Raw genomic sequence first — 17864 nt, forward strand, 5'->3', positions numbered from 1 at the left:
TGCTCCCTTGTCCAAGCTCTTGGACTGTACGCTGGGGCCTGTTTCTAGGCGCTCGTCCTGTCCCGTCACTTTACCTGTCTGTGCCTTTGCCAATACTGCACCGTCCTGGTCACTGTAGCATCAGGCCTCTCGCTTTGTTCCTCTCCCTCAATATCAACCTGGCGGCTCTGCCCGGTTGTCCCATGTAAACTCTAAACGTTAGAATTAGGTTGTCGGGATCCACGAATTAACCTCCTGGGGTTTGGGTGGGATTGCATTGACTCGTAGATGAAGTTGGGAAGAACTTGACACCTTGACACTATCAAGTCTTCGTATCCATGAACATGGAATGTCTTCTTTTTCTGTGTCTGTTGAGGTGTTCGTGTGGCCTTTGTCCTTCGTTAATATGGGACGTTATGTTGATTTATTTTTCATTTATTTTTTGTATGTTGAATCAGCCTGGCATTCCTGGGGCAAATCCTGCTTGGTCAGGATGGATAATCATTTTTATATGTTTCCGGGTTATATTCCTGTCTGTTTATAACGGTTATGTCTCCCTGGCGGATTAGCCGTCCGTCTTTGTTGCAGCGGTTCTCAACCTGTGGGTCGCGACCCCTTTGGGGTCGAACGACCCTTTCACAGGGGTTGCCTAAGACCATCGGAAAACACATATATAATTACATACTGTTTTTGTGATGAATCACTATGCTTTAATTATGTTCAATTTGTAACAATGAAGTTGGGGGTCACCACAACATGAGGAGCTGTATTTAAGGGTCGCGGCGTCAGGAAGGTTGAGAACCACTGGTTTAAAGGCTCAGCTTTTGCCTGATGTTGTCAGCGGCCACCTAGTGCTCTTGGGACTGTTTGCGTGGTCTCTCTTCCTCACCCTCTGACAGTCGGGCTCCCTGCGTCTCACCTCTTCTGTTCCCTCTTCCTCCTTTAAGCCTTAGATTTTGGGAGAAGACAGGAGCCCATGGTGCTGGGTGGGAGTCAGGACGTGGGCCCTACTCCCAGCCCTGGCACACCCTCCCTGTCCCGCCAGCGCTCTGCCAGGGACCGGTTCCCGTCTCAGGCCGTTCATGTGGCCCCCCACCCCCATCTCAGAGGTGTTTGTCCTCTGACCTCCCCCCCCCCCCCCCGACAGCTCCAGTCTCCCCTCCTGCAGGGGTGTCAGTCACGCCATCGCCTGCCCCTGCCCCTGCCCCTGCGCAGTGACTGCAGAGTTTTCTGCACGTCTGGGCTGCTGGGGGGCTGCTGGGGGACTGCCGGCAGGTGGGGCTCAGTTCCCTCTCCCTGTGTTTTAGGGCCGCCCTCTAATCAGCCGTGAGAGCCCCCGGCTGCCTCACTGTGCCGGGGAGGCCTGTTAACAAAAGGTTAATTACCGGGATCATTAAGCTTTGAAAGAGGCTCCTTCCCATACGTGTGCCCCCGCCCCGCCCCTTCCCTCTGCTGGGCCTGCAGTTGTCAGGGCCCTGGGGCCTGGCCGCCCGGAGCCCTTGTGGGCAGGCTGCCGCCAGGCTTTGGCTGGCTTCTCGCTCATGTGCTGTGGGATCTGGGGCAGGTCCTCTCTGGGGTGGTGTCAGCTCTGGCTGTCACAGCCATCCCGTCCCGGGCACTGTCCCCGGCCACAGCTCCGGGCCAGCTCTGAGCCGCACGTGTTTCCTGGGCTGGAGCAGCGTGGGCCAGGCAGACCTGGACGGGAGCCATGCGTGACGAGGGCTGTGGTGATGGAGGGGAGCACACAGCCCCCGTGGCCTTGCGGTCAGAGGCTGTGCATCCCGGGCTGGCCTCACGGGTTCAGGGCTGCCCCTTGGGTGTGGGAAGGGAGGGGCCGCCTTCGAGTTGAGAAGAGGGGCTGGGCCCCAGGGTGGCGTGGGTTCCAGGGAGCCACCCCTGTACCGGGGAGTGGGTGCCAGGGACCTCCCAGCTCCGAGACGTGGCTCCAGGAAGCGGAGGAGAGGCTCCTGCCGGGCCGGGGATTTCGCCCGGACTTCCCCGCCCGCCTCCCGGAGCTGCTGTCCTCGGGCGGGGCCCAGCCGCTCACCTGTCCGGGCTCCTGGGCTCCCCCGGGGCACAGGCGGCCGGGGAGCAGCTCCCACAGCCCCGGCGGGAGTGTCCACACTCGGGTCTGAGGCTCTTGCGGGGAGGGCGGTGAGCAGCCTGGGCGGCCAGGCGGGTTGGGGAGAAGGGGCTGCCGTCACGGGCATGTGGCCCAGTGGGTCCTCCTGCCCCTGGACCTCAGGCTCCTCCCCTGCAAGCGGAGAGGAGGCTGCCGCGGGCAGAGCGGTCCCTGGGAGGAGGGATGGGCTGCGGCCTCCTGCTGGTGGCCAGGCAGCGGGCTGGGTGGGAAGTGGGGGCCCATGAGCCCCCGTCCATAGCCGCCTCTCATTCCACATCCAGGCACGGAGTTCGAGTACACCGACTCGGAGAGCGAGGTCAAGGTGCGGAAGCGGTCACCTGCCGGGCTGCTGCGGCCCAAGAAGGGTCTGGGGGAGCCAGGCCCCTCCCTGGCCCCGCCCGTGCCCGGGGCCCGGGGCCCCGGTCCCACCAGCCCCAACAAGGCCAAGGTGGCGGCGGAGAAGGGGCGCAAGGCCCGCCGGCTGCGGGGCCCCAAGGAGCCCGGCTTCGAGGCGGGGCCCGAGGCCAGCGACGACGACCTGTGGACACGGCGGCGCAGCGAGCGCATCTTCCTGCACGACGCCTCGGCCGCCGCCCCGGCGCCCAGCACGGCGCCCGCTGTCGCCAAGCCCAGCCGCTGCGGCAAGGGCGGCCCGCTGAGCCCACGCAAGGACACAGGCCGCGCCAAGGACAGGAAGGACCCCAGGAAGGTAGGAGCTGGGTGCAGGGGTGGGGCCCCCTCATCGCCGTCTCGGGAGGTGGCCCCGCTGTCCGCACAGGCCCTCAGCTGCCCGCCGGCCTCCCGCCCGCGCACAGGCCCTCTGCCTTTGACTCAGTAACATTCCAAACGTGTGCGTGTGCGTGTGCGTGTGCGTGTGCGCCTGGGGGGCACGGACGCCAAAGAAACTGCAGTTACCAAACGCCAGACCCCCTTCTGACGCTGCACCCGCGGTGCCTCTCCCGGCGCCTCCCAGACGGCGCGGCGCCGAGCGAGTGCCCTGCCCGCAGCACACGTGGCATTTAGGGTCCCTGCGGGCACTGCCATGCGCCCGGTGGTGGGGTTTCTGTTGGTGACAGAGTCCCAGGCCCTGCTGGTCCCACCGTGGCTTGTGGCCTCTGCTCACACCTCGCTGCCTCCGAGGTCATGAACACAGAGGGGTGTGCCCTTCCCTCCACGCGCGCAGGCTCCCCGGCCGAGAGCACGTGCCCTCTCAGCTCGAGCTGCTAGGAGGCGGGTGGCCAGTTGTCCCCCTTCGGGCGTCGCGTTCAAGGCTACAGCCAGTGGCTGGCCTGCGGCCTCCACCCCGTCCCTGCGGAGGATGCACTTACGGGACAGTGACCTAGAGTCGCAGAAAGGGGTGAGGCTGCACCGACCCCTGGCCGCGGGGATGGTGAGGCAGGGCCGCAACCGGGTCGCTCCCAGGCACCTGGGTGTGTGCGCACCCCTTGCTTCCTCGTGGCTGAGCCACCGCTGAGGCTTCCGGGCCTCGGACAGGAGGCGCTGCGTGATGATGATGGCGATGTCACGCGGGCGACCCGGGAGGGGGGGCACGCCTTCCCCCCGGGCACCATGCTGCGTGGTTTGTTGGCGAAGGAGAACTTGGTTCCTGTCCTCACAACTCTGACCCTGAGGCCGGGCGGCGTGGAGCCCACAGGGGAAGGTTCAGCCCGAGGGCCCTCCGGGACGAGTTGCCGGCCCCAGGTGCCAGTGCTGCCCGCGCTGTACGCCGGGGTCCCGACCTCAGGTCCGCTCACACAGTGACTCAGACTCGGACAACACTGTACGGACGTTTATTATAAAGGACCCCGCTCAGGAGCAGCCCACAGAGCGGCGCAGGCCGGGGCCGGGGGACAGGCCACTGCTGCCGCCCCCCCCCCCCCCCCCCGCACCTCCCGTGTTCACACGGGAAGCTCCCCTCTCCAGACCCCGCCCTCGGGTTTGATGGAGGCTCAACATGTGGACGTGACCCATCACGATCTCAGTCTCCAGCTCCTCCTGTCCCCAAGGAGGGACCAGGAGTCGCCTCCCCGGAGCCCCAGGGAGTTCCCAGGGATGTGGGATGGGTGTCGGGACTGGGGCGGAGGCCAGCAGTGGGTTTGTTTCACCGCCACTGAGAGCTCGCAGCCCCACGCGGCAGGTGGCTCATGGCAGCTGCGCCTCGCACGGGCCCTGACCTGCCGGGGGCACAGCGGTCAGCGGTCAGAGCTGAGCTGTGGCAGGTCCAGCCCGGAGCGGGGTCCCCACCCCCAGCCACACGACCTCCCCGGCCCCTCCTGGGCGGCGCCTCTGTCGTGGGGAGGACCAGGCTCGCCCAGTCTGTGTCCCCGGGAAACAGTAAGAGGCGGGTCAGAGCAGGTGAAGGAACGGGCATCAGAAGGAGAAGTCAGACCCGTACCCCGTCACCCCAGGAGCGGCCGCTGCTCCTACTTTGAGATAGACTCTGGTTCCTGTTTGCAGGCGTGGATTATGTTTCGTGCGTTCCCTGTGCTGAGCTTCTATTTTGCTTTTTTAAAATGCGTATTTCTAAGTGGCTGGCTCGCATCCACCATCTGGCCACCCGGCTCTCGTGACCTCCCGCCAGCGACCTTCCCGGCTGCGTCATGTGGCGGATGATGGTCTTTGCTGTTGCGATCACTGCAGCGACGAACTCTACTCTGTGTGCACAGCTGGTCACATGTGGAGTCTTTCCTCATTTAAAAAAATAGCAAGGCTCCCAGAAACGGGAAACAGTTACCAGTTTTACCTGTTAGAACAGAAGGTAAAGGAAAGGGAGAAGGTGAAAATCCACTCAGGTGCAGGCGTGGCTGGGGTTGCTCAGTGATGAGCATCAGCCCACGCACCGAAGGGTACGGGTTCGATTCCCGGTCAACAGCATGTACCTGGGTTGCAGGTTCGATCCCCGCCCCGGTCAGGGTGCCTGCAAGAGGCAACCAATTGATATGTCTCTCTCATGTCAATGTTTCTCTCTCTCTCTCTTTCTCTCTCTCTCTCTCTTTCCCTCCCTCCTTTCCATTCTCTCTAAAAAAGTCAATGGAGAAATATCCTAGAGTGAGGATTAACCAAACAAAAGTATTCACTCAGGGATAACTTTTTTGCTGTCGCCCCTCTTCCCTCGGGCGCGCAAAGACGTGCTCCCCAAGACGAACTGCCTAATCACAGACACTAGAGCAGTGGTTCTCAACCTTCCTGACGCCGCGACCCTCTAATACAGTTCCTCATGTTGTGGTGACCCCCAACCATAAAAGTATTTTCGTTGCTACTTCATAACTGTAATGTTGCTACTGTTATGAATAGTAACGTAAATATCTGATATGCAGGATGTATTTTCATTGTTACAAAGTGAACATAATTAAAGCATAGTGGTTAATCACAAAAACAGTATGTAATTATATATGTGTTTTCTGATGGTCTTAGGCGACCCCTGTGAAAGGTTGAGAACCGCTGATCTAGAGGGAGGAGGGGACATCCGCACGTTAAAAACGCTCCTTGACCCCCACGATGCCTTCTGACGTCAGAAATGTGACCAGGATTAAAACGTGCATCAGACAAAAAAAAAACATACGTGTATTTACACCTGTACGTACGTCCCCCAAACGGGGCGAAGCCGAATGCCCTCCGTCCCTACAGCGTTTCCTGTTCTGTGCCCTTCAGTGCTGTTGCTTTGCATTTCACTCACCTGCTGTTGTCATAGTAACATTTGCCCAGTATCCTCTTTCTCTGTTTCTTCATATTCCACCTGCTCAGGTCCTTCGATTGGGTCGTGTTGTTGTGTGTGTGTCTCTCAAAAAGCACAAAGCGACCCGCCCCCACGTCCCTGCCGCCCCCTGGTCGCTCCCGTGGCCTCGTGTCCGCTTCCCGGACAGCGCGTCTGCTGGGAAGGGCCCCGCCGCTGTGACAGCTGGACGGCACCCGGGTGCCGGCATTTCTGGAGCCGTGGCCTGGGGCCGTGGCGGGCGTTAGGTTGTTCCCAGCTCCTGGCTCTGACAGGGAAGCTGTGCACAGCCACGTGCCCTTGGGCCACGTCCAGTCCACCGAGAGGGGCGTGGAGTGGGGCAGGTGGAGAGGAACGTGCCTCCTGGAAGCGGCCGGGCGGCTGCTGCCCCGCTGTCCTCCGCTCCTCCCGGGAGGGGCCCACAGACGGGCTGGCCCTGTCTCCGCTCTGGCGCCATTCGGGGTGTTTGGCTTGTGACGCCCCACACTGGCCGGTTGGCAGCTGTTAAAATAAAGAGGCTCCTTGCTGTATACCAGGCACACTGGCGGGGGTTGCAAATGGGGCTTTTGGTAAATTTCCATCCGTGTTTAAAAACCCCCACTATGTTTAAAAAAGTACTGTGTCTGCACAGCCCTTGTGCTCACATGGGTGTGCGTGCTTGTGGAAGGTTCTGGAAGGCTCACCGCGCTCCTCGAGGCACTGGTACCTGCTTTGACAGGACCGGTGGAGGGCCCACGCACGGACCCGCTTCAACACACCTCGGTGCTCCTTTTTAAACAACTAGAGGCCCAGTGCACGGACTCGTGCATCCGTGGGGTCCCTCGGCCTGGCCTGTGGGCATCGGGCTGAAACCGGCTCTCCGACATCCCCCGAAGGGTCCAGATTGCAAGAGGGTGGTTCTCAGATGACACCCCCCGGAATCGGGCTCCCTCCTCTCCGGTTCTGGGTGTGTCACCCAGGAACCACGGCTGCCAAGTCACCACAGCTCGGCAGCTCCTGCATCGAATGTCTGCCCCCTGGTGGTCAGTGCGCATCATCGCTACCGGTCTGCTGGTCACTTAGATTTTTATCTGTATAGATAGTATACGGGGGCAAAGTGGGCCTCCAGTCCGCGTGGAAAGTGACAGCAATAGTGACACAGAGTAAGCTGTGCTCCGTGTGCGCACCGCTGTGCCCCTGCTCTGGCCCCCCCTGTGCGGCAGCAATAAAACAACACAAGGTGGTGGCAGCTGACAGCCCTGCCGCCAGGAGCCAGGCCGGGCGCCCCTCGCCTTCCCGCCCCCGATGGCGCCCTGTTGCTTCCTCCACAGAAGAAGAGGGGAAAAGAGGCGGGACCAGGAGCTGCGCTGCCTCCGCCCCGCACGCCCGTCCTGCCCCCCGAGGCCCGGGCCCCTCACGCCGGCTCCCCGGCCTCCTCCGCCAAGAGGAGCAAGGCCAAGGCCAAAGGGAAGGAGGTGAAGAAGGAGGTGAGGCTCGGAGCACAGCCGTGTCGGTCCCAGGGGTCCCCAGGCGTGGCCGCGTGTCCTTATCCCAGACAGACCGTGGTGCCCGGTGTGCCTGCCGGACGCTGGCTGGCCCGGCCAGGCGGTTGCTCCTCAGATCCAGGGCACATGGTGCAGAGGCTGCCTCAGTTTCCCCAAGGAGGGCATGAGGCGCCTGCCTTGGCGACGAGCGCCCGCACTGAGCATGTGCAGGCCCCGCCAGGTGGGCGGCAGCCCGCTCTGTCCTCCCTCCGGCCTCCTGGGTGAGCCCAGCTGGGACCCACACGGCATCCATGGCCGACACCACTGTTGCCTGACTGACCCCGAGTTTGCAGGGGGGTCCCCGGCCGGGCAGGCCGTGCGTGCCGCCCTAAGCCTTTGTCCTGCGTGCTCCGTCCCCAGAACCGGGGCAAGGGGGGCGCCGTGAGCAAGCTGATGGAGAGCATGGCGGCCGAGGAGGACTTTGAGCCCAACCAGGACTCGAGCTTCTCGGAGGACGAGCACCTGCCGTGTGGCGGGGCCGTGGAGCGGCCGCTGACTCCGGGTGAGTACCCCCGTGCTGTGTGGGCTCAGGCCTGCAGTCCGGGGCGCAGGAGGTTCCCGGGGGACGTTACATGGCCTGCGAGGGGCAGGGACAGCAGCACAGGGGAGTGGGCGGGAGTGGCAGTGAGCGCACGTGCAAAGCCCTGAGCAGTGGGCACCGCTGGACAGACAGACGGCCAGCGTGGCCTGGGCTGGGGCAGGGGGAGTGGGCGGGGCCTGGGCTGAGGCAGGGGGAGTGGGCGGGGCCTGGGCTGAGGCAGGGGGACTGGGCGGGGCCTGGGCTGGGGCAGGGGGAGTGGGCGGGGCCTGGGCTGAGGCAGGGGGAGTGGGCGGGGCCTGGGCTGGGGCAGGGGAGTGGGCGGGGCCTGGGCTGGGGCAGGGGGACTGGGCGGGGCCTGGGCTGGGGCAGGGGGACTGGGCGGGGCCTGGGCTGGGGCAGGGGGACTGGGCGGGGCCTGGGCTGGGGCAGGGGGACTGGGCAGGACCCTGAGCAGAGGCCGTTCCGGACTCTCGGACTCTCGTGAGGCGTTTGGGCTTCTCCCAAAGGAAAAGGACGTGCAGGGGTCCCCCGTGGGCCGGGGGGGGGGCAGTGTGGTCAGGGGTTCTGAGTAGCTCTGCTGCATAGAGAACGAATTGCAGGGGTGCTGGGGGCAGGAAGTCAGTAGTTGGGGGGCTGTTGCCAGGATCCAGCGAGGGCTGGAGGGGCTGCTGAGGGCGGCGGGGGGGGGGGGGGGGGGTGAACACATCAGGACGGGAAGTAGATGGGTTGTGTGGTGGATTGAGCAGATGTGGAGAAGCAAAGGGGTGCAGACTGAGGTTGGCGGGAGGAGGGGGCCAGGGGCAGACCACGTGTGGGCTTTTCTGACGGGTTGGGAGTGCCTGGAGGACAGCCCAAGGAAGGGACACTGGTAGGCACTTGGCCCCAGAGGTATAGAGCTGGGGGGAGACTAAGGAGAGGAATGGGTTGGGCGCAGTGTGGAGCAAGCGGAGGGCCCGGGCCAGCCCCGAAGCACTTTGTCACCTCATCGGGGTGTATCAGTCAGCTGCCGCTGCGTAACGTGTATCAGTCTCCATGGTGCGTGCAGAACTGAGCTGGACTGGGTTTGCTGACATGTTTACGGGATGGCTGGGGTCCGCTGATGCAGGGGCCACTTTGCTCCTCTGCACTGGGGGGCTAGCCAGGTGTGTTCTCGTGGCCGTGTGCGGGAGGCTCGAGGGGGAGAGCGGAGGCCGATGAGCCTCTCAAGGCCTCAGGTGGGCAGTTTGGCTGTGGGGGCTGTTTTCCACCAGAATGAACGGCATTCTGGGACGGCACGTCCGGGAGGTGTGGCTGACAGGCGGCGGGGGTGCCGGCGCCCCCAAGCCTCATGCCCAGCCTCAGAGGATGGTGTGGGGTGGGGAGGGGCAGCATGTGGAGACTCAGCTGGTTCACACCCACCTGGGGCCTTTCCAGAAGTGGGCCCTCTGCACGCTGGTGCACGCGTGCACGTCCCTGCACGAGCCCTGTCTGGGCACGCGCCTGTGACACACTTCCCCGCAGGGTCCCGCAGGCACCTGTTCCCAAGGGCACTGGGCCGGCCTGGGGGAGGGGCCCAGGAGGGAGGGAGGGTCTGCAGCCGCCTCACCGCCCCCTCCCGCAGCCCCGCGCTCCTGCATCATCGACAAGGACGAGCTGAAAGACGGCCTGCGCGTGCTCATCCCCATGGACGACAAGCTGCTGTACGCCGGGCACGTGCAGACCGTGCACTCGCCAGACATGTGAGTGGGGCCGGAGCCGGGGGCGGGGGGCTGGGCCCGAGCCTGGAGCCCTCACCGTCCTGTGTCCGGGCGCCTCGCTGGGCCTCTGTGGGCAGGTGGCTTCCCTCCCCATAGAAGTGGGCGAATGGAACGGTGCCTCTCAGAGCGGGTAGGGCGTTCTGGGGCTCCACAGGGAGGGGCAGGGGAGCCCGCTGGCCGGCTCGGACCTGCAGCCCCTAGTTGTACAGATGAGGAAACTGAGGCCCAGAGGGGCGGGGAGAGCCTTGGCCTCAAGTTCACACAGCAAGTCAGCCCTGCTTCTGCTCGGTGTCCTGTCTCCGTGGCCTGGGAGGCGGCACTGGTGCGACATGGAGGGAGGGTCCCTGGGGGATCCCGCCCCTGCCAGCCCACCCCACCCTTGCCCTGGCCTTGCAGATACCGAGTGGTGGTGGAGGGGGAACGCGGGAACCGGCCCCACATCTACTGCCTGGAACAGCTGCTGCAGGAGGCGGTGAGGGGCCTGGGGAGAGGAGGTGGGGGAGGGTGGGGGAGGAGAGGAGGGAGAGGAAGGGGCTCGTCCCAGTCACCGCCTGGGGCTCAGTCCTTGACCTTTTCAGATCATCGACGTGCGGCCGGCCTCCACACGCTTCTTGCCGCAGGGGACCAGGATCGCCGCGTACTGGAGCCAGCAGTACCGCTGCCTCTACCCGGGCACTGTGGTCCGAGGTGGGTGCCCGCCCTCCCTGCACCCTCCTCACTTCTCAGTGTGTCCGCGTGGGTTCCTCCGGTCCCTGACACCCAGCTCTAAGGGCTCAAGCACCAAGCCTTTCACTGGCTCGTGTGTCGCTGAGAGCTCACAGGGCCCGTCGGTGGCTGGCCCGGGGCCCGTCCCCACGGCCGGCAGGACTCGGGCTCGGTGGGTGGGCAGCGCTCTCCTCCGCTCACGTCACACCGGCTCCGTGGGGACCGTATGTCACCATCTTAATCCTGTCGTCAGAGAACGCGTTGCTTTTCCTATAGAAGCTCCACCAACTGGCTGGGGCCCGTGTACTTGAGCGGTGGTCCTGGGTCCTGTGCTCGTCCCTGAAGCAATGAGTGAGGCTGGCTTCCTAATTTTGTTTTATTGTGATTCGTTAGTCTTCACCGCGGATATTTTTCCCATTGGTTTTTAGAGAGAGTGGAAGGGAGGGGGAGAGACACATTGACTGGTTGCCTCCCGCACGTGCCCTGACCAGGGCCGGGGATCGAGCCCACAACCGAGGTACATGCCCTTGACCGGATTGGAACCCGGGACCCTTCAGTCCGAAGGCTGACACTCCCATCACTGAGCCAGACTGGCTAGGACGGTCCTAATCTTCTACGGGGCCAGAGGGAGAGGGGATGGTGGCCGGGCCAGGAAAGCAGGGCTGTTGTTAGCAGGGTAAGAGGGATTGAAAACAGGCAGACAGACTAACAGGTTCCCCAGAAGGCACCGGCAAGGCTGGCAGAGACGCACAGGGTGTGCCCTAGCTACTGGAACCCACGTGTCCGGAGATGGGATATGGGTGTTTGTTACGTCAAAGACAAACCCCAAAGACATGCCAGATGCAGTCCGCCCGTGGCCCGCTGCCAGCCTATGTGCCCGGAAGGTGGACTGGGCGCAGGCGGGAGGTCCTCACTGTGGTCAGCGGCATCCTAACCAGGTCTCCGGGGCTGCTCTCCCCTGAGCCGCGTGTCAGCTGCTCCCCGGCTGGCCTCGCAGGGGTCACTCTGGGCACTTGGTCTGCGGGCCCCCCTGCCCGGCGCTTCTCCTGTAGGAGGAGGACGGGGCGACGCCCAAGGCCGACGCGCGGGAGCCCCTCCCCGTCGTTCTCTTTGTCTCCATCCCTCGCTTCGGGGAGGGTCCTCCGGTCGCTTGCGAGGCGGGTCCGGGGCTGAGCGCTCGGGCCGTGCGTGTGTGCGCGCCCTGCACTGGGCTGTAGAGGTAGGTGAGCTGGGCAGACAGTCTAGGTTGGAAGCGGTGTTCAATGCTCTGTCCACTGGGAGCTGGCTTCCCGAGTTTCTGAGACGTTCATGCCGGGATGACCCCCAAGCCTTTGTAGACCTGTTTTTTCTGCCTGGAAACTTTGAGGATCTTCTCATTATTCCTGGGTTTGGAATTTCTTGTGGGGGGTGTGTGGTGTGTGTGGTGTGTGTGGTGTGTGTGTGGTGTGTGTGTGTGTGTGTGTGTGTGTGTGGTGTGTGTGTGTGTGTGTGTGTGGTGTGTGTGGTTGTGTGTGTGTGTGTGTGGTGTGTGTGTGTGGTGTGTGTGGTGTGTGTGTGTGGTGTGTGATGGGTGTGTATGGTGTGTGGTGTGTGTGTGGTGTGTGTGTGATGGGTGTGTGTGTGTGGTGTGTGTGTTCGGGAGGGAGGCGGCTTTGATTTGAAGCAGATGCTCTCTGTTCCTGGAAACTCGAATTGCTTCTCTGAGAGCGTCTTCCCTCGTTGGCTCCCCTTTTCCTGGAACTCAACACTCGTCTGCTGGCCTTGCTGCTTGTATCTTTTTTCTATTGTCTGCTCAAACTTTTCTTCAAATTTTGGGGAAATTTCCCCAACTGTATCTTCTAGCCCTTCTATTCTTTTTTTTTTAAAAAATATATTTTATTGATTTTCTACAGAGAGGAAGGGAGAGAGATAGTCAGAAACATCGATGAGAGAGAAACATCGATCAGCTGCCTCCTGCAAACTCCCTACTGGGGATGTGCCCGCAACCCAGGTACATGCCCTTGACCGGAATCGAACCCAGGACCCCTCAGTCCGCAGGCCGACGCTCTATCCACTGAGCCAAACCGGTTTCGGCTAGCCCTTCTATTCTGTTGAAATTTTGGAATGTCTGCTATCATTTTTATTTTTTTAAAATATATTTTGATGTCAGGAAGGGAGAGGGAGAGAGAGAGAGAAACATCCATGAGGGAGAGTCACGGATTGGCCGCCTCCTGCACGCCCCCCGCTGGGGATCCAGCCCGCACGCCGGGCGAGTGCCCGGACCAGGAATTGAACCCTGGCCTCCCCAGGTTCACAGGTCAATGCTCAGCCCCCGAGCCACACCAGCCGGCCACTTTCGTTGCCTTTAGCTTCCGATCCTCCCGAGTTCCCCTTCCGCTCCGTGGGTCCCGTTCTTGCTCCGTGTCCGCCGCCCCTGCCTGTGCCTGGCTGTCGTAGCGGCCGTCCCTTTGATCTCAGCAAGTGGCTCGGACGCTCATGACGGGGAGGCCTGGGGACAGTGGCAGGCAGGCCTTTCCCAGGGACCCAGGGACCAGCGCCTGCCGCTCTCCTCCCAGCAGCCTTGGGGTCTGGCTTAGGGCCTGGCACTCGGGGCTGGGGCTGGAGGACACTGTCCAGTGTGCACGTTTCCTGTCACCCCGCTGGCGTGGTGCCCACCTGCCCTCCGCTGTGCCCATCCTGCGTCTCCCCAGGTGTAAGCCCTCAGCCTGTCCAGCGGGACCCCCTCACCCCCACCCCGCCTGCAGAGGGCCTTGTGGAAGTTGGTGTCCTGCCCTGGCCGGTGTGGCTCAGTGGATAGAACATGGACCTGCAGACCAAAAGGTCCCGGGTTCGATTCTGTTCAAGGGCATGAACCTTGGTTGCCGGCTCCTCCCTGGCCAGGGCCTTGGTCGAGGTGTGTGCAGGAGGCAACCCATCGATGTGTTTCTCTCTCTCTCCCTCTCTCTAAAAATCAGTGGAAAAATATCCTCGGGTGAGGATTAACCAAAAACTAAACTGGTGTCCTTGGTGGCATCACCTCCTCCGGCCCCGACAGCAGAGCCGAGACCAAGTCCTGCACAGATGTCTCCTGGAACGGCGGCCTGGCCGCCTCCTGTCCACCGGCCCGCTCCTCCACGCTGGCTCTTTGTGCTGCTGTGGGGGCGTCTCGGGAGCGGGTGGACCGGCCACGTCCCTGGAATCGGGACTGGTCGGCCGGAACAAGGAGCCAGTGCTGGGCCGGGACACGGGGCTCTGAGCCGCTGCTGCCCCCCATCCCCATCCGCTCGGCCTGGGCACCCCTGACCCCGCCTTCTCCCACAGGCCTGCTGGGCCTCGAGGACGACGGGGACCTCATCACTGTGGAGTTCGACGACGGAGACACGGGGAGGATCCCCCTCTCACACATCCGCCTCCTGCCTCCCGACTACAAGATCCAGTGTGAGTGGCCCTGTGCCCGGCCGACCCCCAGGCCCTCTCCTGCTGCCCACCCAGGCCCACACCTGCTGCTCCCCAGGCCCACGCCTGCTGCTCCCCAGGCCCTCTCCTGCTGCCCACCCAGACCCTCCCACTGCCCCCCAGGCCCTCCCACACTGCCCCCCAGGCCCTCTCCCACTACTCCCCAGACCCTCCCACGCTGCCCCCCAGACCCTCCCACGCTGCCCCCCAGGCCCTCCCACGCTGCCCCCCAGGCCCTTGCCCACTGCCCCCACTGCACCCCCAAGCCAAACTCAGGCTCTGCCATTTGGACCACTTGCACTCACAGGGGATGGAAATGGCAGAAACTGTGGGTGGGGGCTCCCAGGATTGGCTGCAGAGAGCGGATCCCAGGGTCCCCCAGCTTCTGTCCCGAGGCCCATGAGGGCAGCACAAGCCAGGAGGCCAGGCCGGTCGGTAACTGCTCCTGCCTCAGGCTGTGTGAGGGGGCGCTGTCCCGTGGCCTCACCGTAGGAAACGCGGGCTCAGGGAGGGGGGATGCCTCCTCAGGGCCCCGCGGTGGGCAGGGCCGAGCCAGGACCCGATCAGCGCCGCCCCACTGGCAGGGCCATGAACCTCAGGTTTGGTGCGCCTCCAAGTGGGTCATCAGAACCACAGGAGTCGGCCTCTCGCTTCGCCCAGTCCATTCGTCACGGCCCCACTGAGCTCGTGCGCAGACACCTGAGCTGTCCCTGCAGATGGCCTCCCTCCTGACCGCGCAGCCGTCCAGGCCGCGTGGGGCCTGCTCCACGGTGTCGTCATCTCCTCCCCGTCCCTGCTGTCCTGACTGGCGTCGCTCTGGAGGCCAAGCCTGACCCGTCTGTCCTGCCTGCAGGCGCCGAGCCATCCCCGGCCCTACTGGTGCCCAGTGCTAAGCGCCGCAGCCGGAAGACCAGCAAAGACACCGGGGATGGCAAAGACGGGGGTGCGCCGGGGTCCGAGGAGCCAGGTACCAAGGCGCGAGGGCGCGGACGGAAACCCAGCACCAAAGCCAAGGGTGGTAAGTTGGCAACGGCGTGTGGGGACTGCACATGGGGCTCTGCACAGAGACCCCACCTCCACAGCTAGGGAGCAGCTCAGGAGGCAGGTTCATGTCAGAGGTAGAGCCAGGTGTTAGTGCTCCAGGTGTGAGTCCTCCAGGTGTGAGTGCTCCAGGTGTGAGTGCTCCAGGTGTGAGTGCTCCAGGTGTGAGTCCTCCAGGTGTGTGCACTCCAGGTGTGTGCGCTCCAGGTGTGTGCGCTCTAGGTGTGAGCGCTCCAGGTGTGAGCGCTCCAGGTGTGAGCGCTCCAGGTGTGAGCCCTCCAGGTGTGAGCGCTCCAGGTGTGAGTCCTCCAGGTGTGTGCGCTCCAGGTGTGAGTGCTCCAGGTGTGTGCGCTCCAGGTGTGAGCGCTCCAGGTGTGAGCGCTCTAGGTGTGAGCGCTCCAGGTGTGAGCCCTCCAGGTGTGAGCACTCCAGGTGTGAGCCCTCCAGGTGTGAGCGCTCCAGGTGTGAGTCCTCCAGGTGTGTGCACTCCAGGTGTGTGCGCTCCAGGTGTGAGTGCTCCAGGTGTGAGCGCTCCAGGTGTGAGCGCTCCAGGTGTGAGTCCTCCAGGTGTGTGCGCTCCAGGTGTGAGTCCTCCAGGTGTGTGCACTCCAGGTGTGTGCCCTCCAGGTGTTAGTGCTCCAGGTGTGAGCGCTCCAGGTGTGAGCGCTCCAGGTGTGTGCGCTCCAGGTGTGTGCGCTCCAGGTGTGTGTCCTCCAAATGTGAGTCCTCCAGGTGTGAGTGCTCCAGGTGTGTACGCTCCAGGTGTGAGCGCTCCAGGTGTGAGCGCTCCAGGTGTGTGCGCTCCAGGTGTGAGCGCTCCAGGTGTGAGCGCTCCAGGTGTGAGCGCTCCAGGTGTGAGCGCTCCAGGTGTGTGCGCTCCAGGTGTGAGCGCTCCAGGTGTGTGCGCTCCAGGTGTGAGCGCTCCAGGTGTGTGCGCTCCAGGTGTGAGCGCTCCAGGTGTGTGCGCTCCAGGTGTGAGCGCTCCAGGTGTGTGCGCTCCAGGTGTGTGCGCTCCAGGTGTGAGCGCTCCAGGTGTGAGCGCTCCAGGTGTGAGCGCTCCAGGTGTGAGCGCTCCAGGTGTGTGCGCTCCAGGTGTGAGCGCTCCAGGTGTGTGCGCTCCAGGTGTGAGCGCTCCAGGTGTGTGCGCTCCAGGTGTGAGCGCTCCAGGTGTGTGCGCTCCAGGTGTGAGTGCTCCAGAGCCTGCAGGAAAGAGCTTCAGGCTGAGCCGAGGCTCCCGGACACTTGGGGCCATGCTGTGGGTCAGGCCGAGCTCGGGAGCCGGCTGCGCGGGGTGGCAGGGCTCTCAGGCTGGGAGGCCGGCCTGCCTCACCTGTGCCGCCTCCTCTCTTCCAGACAGACCTGCTGCCCTGGAGGAGGGGGGCCCAGCGGAGGAGGTTCCCAGTGCCCCGCTGGCCCTGGAGCCAGGCAGCACCCCAAGTTCCAAGAAGAGCCCCCCAGAGCCTGTGGACAAGCGGACCAAAGCCCCCAAGGCTCGCCCAGCAGCCCCCCAGCCCAGCCCCGTGCCGTCCACTTTCACTAACTGCCCAGCTCCCGAGCCCTTTGGGGAGCTGCCAGCCCCCGCCCCGGCCCCGGCCCCCGCCCCCCTCGTCGCCGCGCCCGTCACCATGCCCGCCACCCGCCCCAAGCCCAAGAAGGCCCGGGCGGCCGAGGAGGCGGCCGGCAAGGGCGCCCGCAGGCCCGGGGAGGAGGCCGAGCTGCTCGTCAAGCTGGACCACGAGGGGGTCACGTCCCCCAAGAGCAAGAAGGCCAAGGAGGCGCTGCTTCGGGAGGAGCCGGGGGCCGGGCGCCCGGAGCCCAAGGGCCTCCTGGGGCTGGGCAGCTACGCCCCGGCCGCGGGCAGCAGCGAGCCCAAGGCGGCCCGGCCCAAGGCTGGGGATGGCGGCCTGGCCCAGGAGCCGGGGGCCGGGCTCACGTTTGAGGACTCGGGGGTCCCCAAGAGCCCGGACAAGGGCCAGGCTGAGCAGGACGGGGCCGAGGAGTCGGAGAGCAGCAGCAGCAGCAGCAGCGACAGCGGCAGTGGCAGCAGCTCAGAGACTGAGGGCGAGGAGGATGGCCAGGGTGGCGGCCGTGGCTGCACCGCCTCCAGCTCCAGGGCCTCCTCCTCCTCTTCCTCCTCCTCCTCCTCCTCTTCCTCCTCCTCTTCCTCCTCCTCCTCATCCTCTTCCTCCTCTTCCTCCTCCTCCTCCTCATCTTCATCGTCATCATCGTCGTCATCATCATCGTCGTCATCGTCGTCATCATCATCGTCCTCTTCGTCCTCATCCACCACTGACGAGTCTTCCTGTAGCTCCGACGACGAGGCGGCCCCTGCCCCTGCGGCCGGCCCCTCGGCCCCGCCTGCCCTCCCCAGCAAGGCGCCCAAGCAGGCCGGCAAGGCGCGCTCCTCGGCCCACTCTCCCGGCAAGAAGGCGCCCCAGCCCCAGCCCCAGGCCCCCCCACCGCAGCCCCCGCAGCCCAAGGCTCAGGCCGGGCCTGGGGCCAAGAGCCGACCCAAGAAGAGGGAGGGCGTCCACCTCCCGACCACCAAGGAGCTGGCCAAGCGGCAGCGCCTGCCGTCGGTGGAGAACCGGCCCAAGATTGCCGCCTTCCTGCCGGCCCGGCAGCTCTGGAAGTGGTTCGGCAAGCCCACCCAGGTAGCCCGCCACTCAGACCCGGCTCCCTGGTGCTCTGCCCCACGGGCACTCTGCCCGCGCCAAGGACAGGCACATCGCTGTCCTTCCCCTGGGCTGGGCTGGTCCTCACTTTAGCATCTGCCACTGGCAGGGCCCAGTGTTCGTGTCGCTGAGGCTCTGCTGCTGCAGAGCACGGCACCCAGCCTGTGGGCCTCTGACAGAAAAGTCAAGGGGGTGGACTTCAGGTACGGCTGGATCCAGGGACCTGAAGGCTGTCCTCAGCCTCCTCTCGGATCCGTCCGTGCTCCAGGCCTGTTTCTCTGTCCTTCCTTCGTCCTGGTCTTTCCCAGCAGCCCCGCCCCTCCTGGGCAGCAGTCGCTTCCGGCCCGCATTCTGCCCGCTTAGCCGGACACGAGGAATCCCCCGGGGCTCATGCT

General features: G+C 64.2%; 1 protein-coding gene across 6 annotated transcripts in view; it reads left to right on the plus strand.

The window, feature by feature from the left end:
• Positions 1-17864, plus strand: part of TNRC18 (trinucleotide repeat containing 18) — a 77193-nt gene that overhangs the window by 55223 nt on the left and 4106 nt on the right. For all 6 annotated transcript variants that reach the window (XM_059699362.1, XM_059699365.1, XM_059699364.1 and 3 more), the window contains 9 exons: positions 2383-2810; positions 7124-7279; positions 7697-7838; positions 9478-9595; positions 10010-10085; positions 10192-10300; positions 13619-13735; positions 14607-14771; positions 16148-17448. In XM_059699362.1, the coding sequence (XP_059555345.1) occupies positions 2383-2810; positions 7124-7279; positions 7697-7838; positions 9478-9595; positions 10010-10085; positions 10192-10300; positions 13619-13735; positions 14607-14771; positions 16148-17448 (2612 nt within the window). The remainder of the gene's footprint in view (positions 1-2382; positions 2811-7123; positions 7280-7696; positions 7839-9477; positions 9596-10009; positions 10086-10191; positions 10301-13618; positions 13736-14606; positions 14772-16147; positions 17449-17864) is intronic.

Source organism: Myotis daubentonii, chromosome 5 (assembly GCF_963259705.1).
Source record: "Myotis daubentonii chromosome 5, mMyoDau2.1, whole genome shotgun sequence".
In the NCBI taxonomy this organism is placed as follows: domain Eukaryota; kingdom Metazoa; phylum Chordata; class Mammalia; order Chiroptera; family Vespertilionidae; genus Myotis; species Myotis daubentonii.